Genomic DNA, 13,111 nt, shown 5'->3' on the forward strand with positions numbered 1-13,111 from the left:
TATACTGTGATTACCCATTTTATGAAACGTCCGCTAAACTAGCATAAGTCCGACGCTGACAGTGGTCACGGGCGTACTGGCGTGAGGAATGGGCGCAAGGTATTGCCGCGTAGGATGTAATTTAGTAGGCAAAATGTTGAATTCATCAAATGATGAATGAAAAAATTAACGTATCGATAAAAGGACAAGCAATAATGAAGATTTACTTAAAAGCTATCGACTGAAGTAAGTTTCATATACATTTTCGTCGTAGTACTTCTGACATAAGGAAATAAAGACAGTGTTAGGCATGTTTTCAACTTAAGATTCTATCGAGAAAATAATGAGCCGTCGTGTTTCTGACAAGCAATAACGTAGTTCAAGGACTGAAGTTATACATACTAGAAAATAATGCATGAAATCCTTGTAAAAGTCTGTAAATATGGTGACAAAAAAGCGCATTTTACTACACACCGCGCCTTAAGACAAACTAATATTAATGTTAACTTCTTATCTCTACTCACTCACTTCACTTGAGACACTAACCTCTGTTGCGCTGAGCCCTGTGCCAACGGCGTGTTAGACGACCTTGCCACGCCTCGCAAAGACAGATGCCTTGAACAGAACCCGCGGCGCTGGCTCTCCTTGGAGCAGCCATCTTTGGAGCAGAGCTACCGCCATTGCTTTACGTTGAACTTGTCTTTAAAACACACTTCATTCTAAACGCTTACCTCTGCTGCGCTGAGCCCTGTGCCAACGGCGTATTAGACGACCTTGCCACGCCTCGCAAAGACAGATGCCTTGAACAGAACCCGCGGCGCTGGCTCTCCTTGGAGCAGCCATGTTTAGAGCAGAGACGCCACCATTGCTTTCCGTTGAACTTTTTTTTTAAACGCACTTCGTTCCTCACTTCACTCGACACACTAACCTCTGCTGCGCTGAGCCCTGTGCCAACGGCGTATTAGAAGACCTGGCCACGCCTCGCAAAGACAGATGCCTTGAACAAAACCCGCGGCGCTGGCTCTCCTTGGAGCAGCCATCTTTGGAGCAGAGCTACCGCCATTGCTTTACGTTGAACTTCTCTTTAAAACACACTTCATTCTAAACAAGCTACCTCTGCTGCGCTGAGCCCTGTGCCAGTGGCGTGTTAGAAGACCTTGCCACGCCTCGCAAAGACAGATGCCTTGAACAGAACCCACGGCGCTGACTCTCCTTGGAGCAGCCATCTTTGGAGCAAAGCCGCCGCCATTGCTTTCCGTTGAACTTCTTCCGGATGCCGGTCGGGGTGGACACGACATCGCCTTTCTTGTATTTGTGCGGGGTTGCCGCTTGAGATCTGAAACAATAAGTTGATATTTTTACGATTTTGTCACAATAATTGACTTGTTAGAAACATCCCTTCTTTGGAAAATCTTTGGATATTGTGGGTAGGCCAAAAAAAAAGTTTTTAAGTTAAGATTAAGATGGATGCCCATGGATGGTGGATGGATGAATGGATGGATGGATGGATGGATTGATGGATGGATGGATGTGAGTATGAGTTGAGATGAGTTAGTTACCTGGGAGTGGGGGGTTGAGATCGTGGTGTGATGCTGCGTTCCAGCAGACTGGAGGTGCTGCCGCGACTCTGCAGGCTGCTGCGTTTGCTGTTGCTACAGTCTGTGAATGGAAAGGAAACAATAAATTTGACTGACAAAAAAGTACAATTGCCGAGAGCGACATCTCCAAAAAATCCGCCGTTAAAAAATCAAAAACATCATCGTCATATATATATGTGACGCTCTCAATCAAAAGGTACAACTTTGTCGTAAGCGACCCTAAAGAAGAAATTTGTTTGTATCTTTTCGTAAGTATAACTGTCTAAGCGTTCTTATGGTAAGCGACAAAGTGGTACCTTTTGATTGAGAACGTCACATATACAAGAGTTATAAAAATATTGAAACTTATTACTTACTTACAAAAAATGTAGGTAACCAAGTGTGTGTTCCCAATAGGATTTCCTATTATACCAAAGAGAAATAATATGTTTGTTTAAATATACTTGACATTGCATCAGTGAAACAGGAGCAGTTTTCTTTTGCAAACGCATATAAGTTTTCTTCTAGTTCTAGTCTAGCGGATCTCTCTTTAGGGATTTGTTCACATTAAGTTCACAGTCAGATGTAGGTTTCTGCTCGTACCGTAGTGTGAATGCTCTATTAAAATCACATTAAAATAGTTCACAGTGAAACCCAAACTATGAGTCAGAGCGTGCCCTAAACCGTCCGTAACAATTATATTAAATAGATAGTTATTAGCTATAAAGCTGGCATCATCCACAAACTCAGACTAACTTCAGTCTAACTCTAACCACAGAACAATTAGTTTGTCCAAAGTTAGTGAACAATGACGTCACAGTTATAGCCCCCAGCTGTCTCACAGACTCTTCACATTTTATGCGGATATACTCGGGTATGCGAGCGGGATATCACTATATAAGTATATACGTGTATACCGCTGTCTCGCTCACACACCGGAGCGACATGCGGTGTTATAACCGCAGCGCAGCCGAGCGGATACCGAACTGTGTCGAACGTATCAGTTCATCTTGAATAATTGCGTTAAACCCCCGGAGCGTGACCTTTGCGTTTTGTTATTTAAATTTAACGTACTATTAGTATTTGTTACATGGTCGGTGTCTAGATCAGATAGTATTTGTAGGTACTATTAACTAAAATAGTAGTTTGTTGCAAAAACTAGCCAGTCTTCAGAGTTTTGTAATGTTGAGTAAATGACTAAACTCAGTACTTTTTCGACACTCTGTAACGGTGTATATTGTAAAATTATTTATTTTTAGTTTTATCTGCAATAAATTGCAAGTTTATTTTTCTTTCCTTTTAATGTTTCCAATTTAAATTGTTTTTGGAATTATACATTGAATGGAATAAGATGCGATATGCGATCTTGAAAGCGGAAGGCGTTGATAATACTGATAAAATAAAATAACATTATTATTTTTTCTAGGTCAGTCTGATATGCAAAAACACAGCATAATAAGATAAACCATACATAACATAATACAAAGTTTCAATTTATACGTTGAGCCATTGGATAGTCATCCCTACGTCTCTGACAATAGAGTAGCATCTCCAACTTACCCATATGCGCCTGGTCGGGGAACATAATGTCCTCCCTGCGTAGTTCGTCGTCGCTCTCGCAGTAGTCATCGAAGGGCCTCTTGCGCAGCTCGTCCATGGAGCCGTTTGAGAGGGCCCCGACGGTGACTACGGGCCCGGTGCCGAGCGGCGACGATGTGTAGAAGTTTTCGCTCATCTGGGAAAAAAGTTGGCATTATTATAATGGAAATAGTGGAAATCTTGTCTAATATTATCTGTATTTATTATAACCACAAGTCGAGCAAGAAATATATCATTATTATCATTAATATCCATATTATAGAGCAGCTTTCCGATGAAAAAGAGTAGTTAATATTTTCTGGCGCAAGAAATGTAGATGTATTTAGATCCTGAATGAATAAAATAGATGCGATATTATTCATCGCTGAATGCTGGCTGTCAATACTGCCGGCGAGTACTTTTCCTGAGAGAAAAACTCGTTCTTCGCTTCTCGACTACGTACTGCCGTTCGGACAGTTGCCTAAAGTACAAAATTAATTAATGAAAAATTAAAAAACACGACTGCGAAAAAGCGAACTGAAAAGACAAAAATAATTTTTAGTTGTGTTAGTTACTCAACTTAATGAATGTAAAAAATTATCAGAATATGAGTGTTTAGTGAAGGTTATAAACAACAAACGCAAAAATTTTATGCTCATTTAGGATCGTGACTGTGCCTGTGTATTTTATTTCAATTGCAGTCGGGGACCTTTTAAATGGGAAAATGTCAATACATCAAGGTCCCCGACTGCAATTGAAATAAAATACACAGGCACAGTCACGATCCTAAATGAGCATAAAACTTTTGCGTTTGTTTTTTATAACCTTCACTAAACACTCATATTCTGATAATTTTTTACATTCATTAAGTTGAGTAACTAACACAACTAAAAATTATTTTTGTCTTTTCAGTTCGCTTTTTCGCAGTCGTGTTTTTTAATTTTTCATTAATTAATTTTATTTTATACTTTTTAGAATTTTTTTATTTCATACTTTTTAGAATTTTTACATTCATTAAGTTGAGTAACTAACACAACTAAAAAATATTTTTATCTTTTCAGTTCGCTTTTCCGCAGTCGTGTTTTTTATTTTTTTATTTATTTAATTAATTTTGGGGTCATGATTTCTTTACTAACCATTTGAAGTCACTTTATATTACTTTTGGGAGGGCGTCCTCAGTACAGAAAGGCACGCAGAGCGCCGCATATATCGGGCTACGCCCGACTCCTTTGGAACGCGTACAGTGCGTCACGAACGTCGGGCTACGCCCGACGCTTTCAGTAAGAGGGCACTGAAGGCGTCTTGGTAAGCGTACAGCGTGTCACGTACGTGGGCCTACGCCCGACACTTAGTATGAGAGAGTCGAAGGTGCCTGGCTTTGGACCGAGTGCAGCGCGCCACGTACGTCGGGCTACATCCGACTCTTTTACTATTAGGGCGCCGAAGGCGCCCGGCTTTAGAACGCGTACAACGCGCCTCGTACACGCCCGACGCTTTGAGTAAGAGGGCGCCGAAGGCGCCCGGCTTTGGTAAGTGTACACCGTGTCACGTAAGTCGGGCAAGCCCGACACTTTTAGTATGAGAATGTTGAAGGCGACTGGCTTTGGACCGCGTGCAGCGCGCCACGTACGTCGGGCTACGCCCGACGCTTTGAGTATGAGGCCGGCTTTGGTAATCATACAGCGTGTCACGCTACGCCCGATACTTTTAATATGAGAGAGTCGAAGGCGCCTGGCCTACGCCCGACACTTTTAGTATGAGAAAGTAGAAGTCGCCTGGCTTTGGACCGCGCACAGCGCGCCACGTACGTCGGGCTACGCCCGACTCTTTTAGTATGAGGGCGCCGAAGGCGCCCGGCTTTGGAACGCGTACAACGCGCCACGTACGTCGGGCTACGGTCGACGCTTTGAGTATGAGGGCACCGAAGGCGCCCGGCTTTGGTAAGTGGTGTCACGTACGTGTGGCTACGCCTGACCCTTTTAGTGTGGGGGCGCCTTTGGCGCCTGGCTTTGGACCAAGTGCATATACTTGGACAAGTTGCAGGAAGCGCACATCTTTCTTAAGCTCTGAGCCGTAGGCCCTACGTGGAGCTCACCCTTCGGCTTTAAAAAAATGTCATCATCATAAATGTTAAAATTAAATCAAACCTCCTTCTTTCTTTCCCCTGCCCTTATCCCACGTTATCTGGGGTCGGCACAACATGTTTTTCTCTTCCATTCTCCTCTGTCTTTCGTCTCCTCAGCACTCACTCCTTTCTTTCTCATATCCTCTTTCACACAATCCATCTATCGTTTTTTGGGTCTACCATACGCTCTCCGTCCATCAACATTCATCCCTAACATTATTTTGCCTATATGGCATTCATCCCTCCTCATTACATGCCCATACCACGCTAACCTAGTACTCCTCATTTTCTCCGTTACTGGAGCTACTTTCAAACTTCCTCTTATATAGGTACTCATGAAATTTTGAAATTGAACAACATTTGAAAATTAAATCAAACCATACGGTTATAATGATACTTTCACGATTTGTTCTGCCAAAGTCGGTGCAGAGTTAGCTTAGACGGACTCTGCATCGTATCGATTAATAAATAGAAGTTATATTTTAAACTTTTCGATTCCATAAGCGCAATTACGAACATGTTTTAAAAACTGTGAGTAGTATGTACCTAATATACATAATATAATTTATATTTTTATGATCAGCGGTCAAACCCTTTCCTTTTATTTTAATAAGTACCTATCCCATTCAATAATAATATTTGGTTTTATGAGATTAGCTTCTCTTAACATATTTTGTCAATTCTTACTTTCTCAAAATGAAACTTAAACCCACATGTTGCATATATATTATCAATCGGCTTTCAAAGCCCTTCATTTTGATACCCTACTCAATAGGTTTGCACGATATTTTTTTCTAAAGGTTGCGTAATATGACGTATTAAGTCCGCCATATTGTTTTTATAATGACGTCACATAGCCTATGTTACCCGGGATGACGTAAGGATTCTAATGATGTATCATATGTCTAAATCGGTTAAGGCATTCAGAAGTTAAGGTGGAATAAAGAAACTCACATACATACAAACATGAACGCTGAAAACAATACACTCTTTTTGTTTGGGCAGTCGTGTAAAAAGACTCGCCTAATAAAATGTAGTACCTAAAGATATGCCTGGCACTAAGTAGACCTCTAAAGTCTTAGCTTGGACTGAGTATAAAAACAGCGTGGCAGCCTAAAACGCTCAGTAAACCGTTAAGCGGCGTCACTGTTTCTTTCACCAAGGCCTTACGGTGGCACGTGTAAGTCCGTGTCATGTCCCCTCGTTGTATAGGCGGCCATTTTGAAATCTAAAGGACGTATGTCACTAAGAGTTAAAATAGGTAGGTAAGACAAAAACTAAGATTTTACAGACCGATTTTCATCCTGATGCAACACAAAATGAATAATGTCACAAACATTTTTCATTTCGATATCATATACCTTTCCACCTGCGGTATTAATATGCGGTATAAGTTGAACTAGAAAACGGTTTGTTATGAAGTTACAGTTCATATCTCAGACGAGAAGTAATTTTCTCTGAAACCGGATAGTGAGCGACGATTTTGGTACACGAGTAAACGACGTTTCTTCTCTTTAAATACAAACCAGGGTAAGTATACCTCTTGCGTCGATTGATGGTCCCGTCCCTATGACAATTCCTTCAAGATAAAACAAGTAAGGTACACTGTGTAAAATTTGACTAAGTTGGTAAGTCCGTCTATTATGTACAAGGCAAGTCCGTCATATTCGTCCGACTTTCGTTAAATCAGAGATTACCAACTGTTTTTGCGACTTTAATATTATAACGATTTGATAAGGTATCAACAAATCCTCCTGACTTTGCGCATGATGTTACTTTATTAAATTTTGATCTCAGTAAATTAAAAGAAACGATTAATATTCATTTAAAAATTACTATTGATGTTTTATTTCGGAAACAAATAAAATAATTAGGTGTAATTATTTGCCAAAAAAGGTTTACCACCCCATTTTTGTAGTATATGCCGGACTTGCCTTTGTATTAGAAAAATGGTGTTTATTTCGAATCTAAACCTTATATTAACAAGTTTAACGAACACTTTTCATTATCTTGATTTGTTCTTTTTAACCATTTGACTACGAACATATACGCACCCATAGATTGGCTGATATCATAACTAGACGGACTTCCCTTAAACTGAACGGGAAGTCCGTCTACTCGCCGAATTTAAAAAAATACTATTGTTTTTGCTTAATTTGTGTTTGAAATGATCTGTCACTAAAGCTAAACTATTAATTTTTAAATTCTTCATCGTATGCGATTACAAGCGGTAACGTAGGTGAATAATTAACGGAACTAGATCACTCCAAAGTGAAAAAAAAACTACTAACCTTAACCGTCAAAAATATTTTGTGATACATGCTTTTATTGCCGACTGTACTTTATCTCCTTTACATGTCTATCAAGTACTTCTTTTCAAATGAGCCTAAACTCAATGTGTTTATGTTTTTCAATCGAAGAGTTCCTTTGGGTACCTTCCGACTGCATCATCAGATCAGCTCCATGTTAGCATATTATTGCATTGTCATCGGAAATATGGAATTGGAATTGGAAGTATGCGAAATTATAGCTCAATCAGACATCCGGAGGTGGTTCAAATTTAAGTTACAAGATTTGAAGCACTATAGGTACTTACAAAGAGATATAGGTTTACACGCAGTGAAGCTAAATGAAAGTCTGTAATATGTTTTATGTACGACTCCATATAAAAATAATTTGTCATAGTGACCACCATTCGACGCGAGAGGTGCATATAACAGAAATCATAACCGTGTTTGGACTTCATGTCTTTGAATATTTACAAATTGTCATTAAAATCACAAATAGTTTTCCCTTACTGCGGTCGCACCGCAATCCACTATATAAATATAGGTATAGGTCATCAATAATAATATTCAACATAGTGTAAAATTACTAATATTAGGACTATCGTTTTCTATTCAATTGAGCTCACTAGGACCGGATCGTCGGGTTAAAATCGTTTCTCCGTAACGTAAAGACTAGAGATGCAACGGATAGTTGTTTGGCCGGATACCGGATACCGGCTATTCGGCCTGACCATCGGCCGAATATCCGGTATCCGGCCGCCGAATATACGGTCAGCGGAACTATACCTACATTTCGGTTTTTCAGGTGCGCATTCTGCAGGTTTGACCTGTTTCCTAGTGAACGTTCGCGCGGACACATTTCTATAGTTCGTTTTTTTTAGCATTAGAAATAAGGTAAACAATCTTGATGTGTCTTCTTATGGAAAAACACGTTTTAAAAATAAGTCACGGCAAATATGTAACAATTATGAATCTAATACGATCATTTATATTCTTCTGCTTTCATAAGTAATAGTTACTGATTTTTTTTAAAGCGTTTTTCAATTAAAATACATGTCAAGATCGCTTACCTTCTTTCTAATGCTAAAAAAACGAAATATAGGTTCGAAATGAGTGCGCGTGCAAGTCAGTGGAATGTTTAAATTGTTTATCTACACACATATCATAAACTCTCTATGATGCCTTCAAAATCCGTAAATAATGGCCCACATTACGATAAACTGTTTTGTTACAGCAAATTTCTTATCTGTGAAAATGTGGTAATAGCTTCATTACTATATCAAAATCGAGATGGTAATGAAATTCAAATTTCGAACATCTCTGAAAAAAAAAGCAATTTGATTTGACCCCTATTCTAATATCAGTCGAGATGACGTTTTATTCGAAATCAAATGTCAATTGCATACAATATTGACAAATCTCGCTTGTAAGTTGGTATCGGACGATATGGTAATCGACCCCGACTCTAGTTTGTCTCTGAATTAAAAAAAAAACTACGGATGCGTGACATGCGTGAAAAAAGTTTTCATTTGCCGCCATTTGACGTACAGTTTATCTTTTAATTAGTTTGTAGTAAAAAATAATTTGTTTTGTTGTTTTTAAAGTAACTATAACAAAAGTTTCGTGTAAAATGTGCGATAAAGATATTTCGGAGACGCCATCTCATATCCGCGAGTTCCGCCAGAGAGGAAAGTGCCCCAATGTCGGTTGTAATATGAGGTTAGTGAATATATCATAGAAAGTTTATAATATGTGTGTAGATAAAGCAGTGTATGTAACTGTACATAATGAGGCATTAAAACACTCGTGTGATACTATTATGAAACTCATTTCATTCGTTTCATAAACCCACACTCGTATTTTAATGCCTTTCATTATGTAGCAGTCACATAAACTACTATTAAAAATAATAAACAAGTAAGACTATGACCGTGTCTGTTTCTTAAATCCAATTTGTTTACTCCAAAATCAAGCAATGTTACTATCCGGTATCCGGCCGTATAGTAGGTCACTATCCAGTATCCGGCCAGATAGTAAATTAATGGCCGGATAGGCCGGATACTGGATAGTAACCGAATATCCGGTGCATCTCTAGTAAAGACCGCCGCTCCATAGTAATCATAGCTTTGGCTTATCATGACTAATTCAGACGCGTCGTCACTTGTTTTGACCTGCCGACCGCTCGTTTATTTTGGTACGATATTTGACTAGTCCCTGTAAATGCTTATACCTACTCTGTTAGATAAGACTAGACTAGAGGATACCTACTTAAATGTTACATTGGCCAGTTTTTATGGATACCAGCTGGGTGGTATTCCACCTGTACAATTTCTTTGTCCAATGTGCATTGCGTATCGCTCTCTCATTAAGCAAAATGTGAGACGCAAATACACACTGGACAAAGATATTGGACAGATGGAATACCACACTTACATAAAATTGAAGTGATTAGAGCGCACACATACACACTTACTAGGGTAGCACCAAAGAGAGGTCCTTTTTCCCTAGTCCAAATTTGCTATAAATAAAATAAGCTCGATTTAATAATCATACATTTTATAGAATAGGTAGTGTAAGAGCCATAAAATCCGGTAGACAGAAGTTAGCAATGAGTCACGGATAGGAACGCCCGATGTCACAGAGTTGCGTCATTCTAATAACTAACCGTTACTATACAGAGACCTGGGGGTCTTTAATAATTATAGAAAACATGTTTTTTAGCCTATGTGTGTGTCCCACTGCTGGGCAAAGGCCTCCCGTCTCCCCTTCCAATCCTCCCTATGGGCAGGATAAATATCGATCTGGCGGACGATATATCGTCGTAGGGTTGCACTTGAAGCCAAGACAACCAGCTAAGTTTCAGAGACGACCTGTGCGAAATTTGTGTCAGTCAAATGAGTTTAAAATGTGGTGTTCCATGTAATGTTAGTAAAAACAAGATAGATATGTGTATTACACTTGTAAACAATACACTTGAAGAATTTCATCCTATCAATGAGAGCTAATACGATCTCAAACGTTGTAAACTCATCCGTGGAATTACTTACGTTAGCAGGAAATATGTGAATGGAATTCAGTCTTATTGAATGTAAGAAGTAAATATGTTGTTGTTGATGATGTCACCGCAAATTTACTGAAATTGAGTCGGAGTAGTTTTATGCTCAGGTATACCTATAATAGGTATAATTGTAGATCTCAGTTTTTTAATAATGTGAAATGTTGAAAATCCTAATGTCAATGCATGTGGACGTCGCGCACCCGAGCTGCATACGCGAGTCATCGCCATTGTTAGTAGCTCGGTACACGTCAAAGGCCGGACCACTGTTACTTTTTACACAGTGATAACGACGTGACAACCAACTAGAGTACCTAGCTAAAAGTCACCATACAAACAACTAGAGTACTTACCTAGCTAAAAGCCACCATTGAGCGAGAGAAACTTTATACTTTAGTACTGCATGCTCGTCTGCCTAAGGAAGCTATAGCAGGCGGATGTCTTGCACGGTTGCAGCCGTAGGGTTGTAGTATAGGTAATGTCTACTGGCTGAATAGCTAGACAAAGAAAGTTAAAACGGTGTTACCTGCATGGGCACCATCACCCGCTGCGAGTGCATGGTGGCAGCGTGTGAGCCAGCGTCCTCGAGCTCGTCGGCCCAAGGAGGCTGCAGCAGGCGGATGTCTGCTCGCTTTACTTCCACGGATTCCTTGCAAATACCGTCTACCTGCTGAGGAACAACACCATCATATTTAGTTGAATGTCTATGACAGGATTTCGGATACAGAGAGCACCAACAGGGGGTGTGGAAAGCTTCTTTTTAAAGATAATCTTTCGTCATCTTTTACAACAAAAATTTCAAAGGGGCCCGAAAAATGTGATGTTCCCCAAGATTCTTATTTAAGTATGGACAAATTTACTACTTTCTGCTGATCCTTTCATGTTAGACAGGGTGTCAAATTAAGACGAGATATAGCCTCTGTTCCCAGGAACCAAAAAGCTGATTTTAGATATGTAAATTTTGCATTCCAGGATATTTAAAGCATTTTCTAACAAGAGGCGGCTTAGTAACATTCTTCTGTGTGACATCCGTTGCATACACTGTGTAAGATATCACTTACCTTAACTCTTATCCTAATCGGCGAACTAAGCACTTCCACAACAAGTCCTTCCACAAAAACGTTTTGCACACTCTCCCGGCTCGGATCCGTGGTCCTCACCACACATGGCGACCCTATCAGCAGATGGTTGAGTAACGGGCTCGCGTCACTGATCACATCGTATTTGTTGGCCCCGAAAATGTCGTTGTAGACGATCGGGCTTTGCTCCTGACCGTCGAGTTCCACAACAACCTTGCAGCCTTCCGCCTGTCTTATAACTCCTGGGATATAAAGTCTATGCTGCTTGGCTAACACTCTATGATCTCTCCATTCGGATAGGTCGATGTTTGGATAAAGAGAGAACTTCATGTCTTGTGGCGGTGACGGTTGGATTGGCGAAGGCTGCATAGGTGGAGGGTATATCTGCGGATGGTACTCCTGCGGAGCGGAGACGACAACGTTGTTGACATTATTCGTGCAAGTCCTCTCCATTTCTTCGAGTTCTGAAGGGTCGAACTTCCGTTTCTTGGGGAGGCGAGAGGCCTGGGCCGGTTGGGCCTGGCCGCTGCTGGCGGTGCCGGGGTTGGTGGGGTTGGCCATGGTGATGGAGGTTGGGCAGGAGGCCTGGGATAGGCTCACTGTGCCCACGCTACTGATCACTGAGGCGGGTATCTGGAACAAGTAGAAAGAGGATGGATTACTTTGAGAGCTATGGCAGGTGTTGGCAACAATGTGGCGCGCCCATTTACGCTTTAAAAAAGTAGTTTGTGTACGTTAACACTACGAGAATATAAAGAAGATTGACGCAGAATTTGGGATAATCCTGGGATAATCCCACTGCACGAACATGTGGGCAACCACGCAAGTGTGTGATCACTTTTGTGAATTATTTTAATGGCGATGAATGATTATGGCTAGGGAACAGGCAACATTTACATTTATGCCTAATTGCATTATTAAAGTTATAAATTATTAGCGTACAAAGGGTTTAATATTAAATTTTCTGTGTTCCTGCAGCAATTTATATTTCAGAATTACTAATGTTAAAACTTATCTCTCGTACTATGTTAGCGTAACACATAGTTTTAACTTATTCATTGTTTGAATAAAGCATATTATATGTAGATACATAATCACATTAAAAATATTTCTATTATGAAACGAAATTCCAAAAGGCTGACTTAACGTCATTATCTAAACTTTTATTGCTCGAGTGTAATATTATACCTAATATATTAGAGCAGTAGCATCCGAGCAGTCGATATCTGACGCCATATGTATGCGTCATACTACACCAAAGACAAGTTAATTAAGACTGTCAACCTTATACAAATTAATACGAAAGAATTGGTGTGACGGGTGTGAGCCATACTAACATTAAATTAATTTTAGGTCTCAGCTTTCTCAATGTTTGCAAAAACTGACCTATGCTCCCCGAAATTTTATCTCATACAAAGTTGTTTTTTATA

At 40.0% G+C, this 13,111-nt stretch overlaps 1 protein-coding gene across 1 annotated transcript in view; it reads right to left on the reverse strand.

Moving 5' to 3' along the window:
• Nucleotides 1-13,111, reverse strand: part of LOC134789725 (uncharacterized) — a 59,204-nt gene that overhangs the window by 27,375 nt on the left and 18,718 nt on the right. Inside the window, exons 3-7 of the mRNA XM_063760361.1 lie at nt 11,664-12,314; nt 11,129-11,272; nt 3,117-3,291; nt 1,539-1,638; nt 1,094-1,315 (exon numbers count right to left, since the gene is read on the reverse strand). Coding sequence (XP_063616431.1) covers nt 1,094-1,315; nt 1,539-1,638; nt 3,117-3,291; nt 11,129-11,272; nt 11,664-12,314 — 1,292 coding nt within the window. The remainder of the gene's footprint in view (nt 1-1,093; nt 1,316-1,538; nt 1,639-3,116; nt 3,292-11,128; nt 11,273-11,663; nt 12,315-13,111) is intronic.

Source organism: Cydia splendana, chromosome 1 (assembly GCF_910591565.1).
Source record: "Cydia splendana chromosome 1, ilCydSple1.2, whole genome shotgun sequence".
Lineage (NCBI taxonomy): Eukaryota > Metazoa > Arthropoda > Insecta > Lepidoptera > Tortricidae > Cydia > Cydia splendana.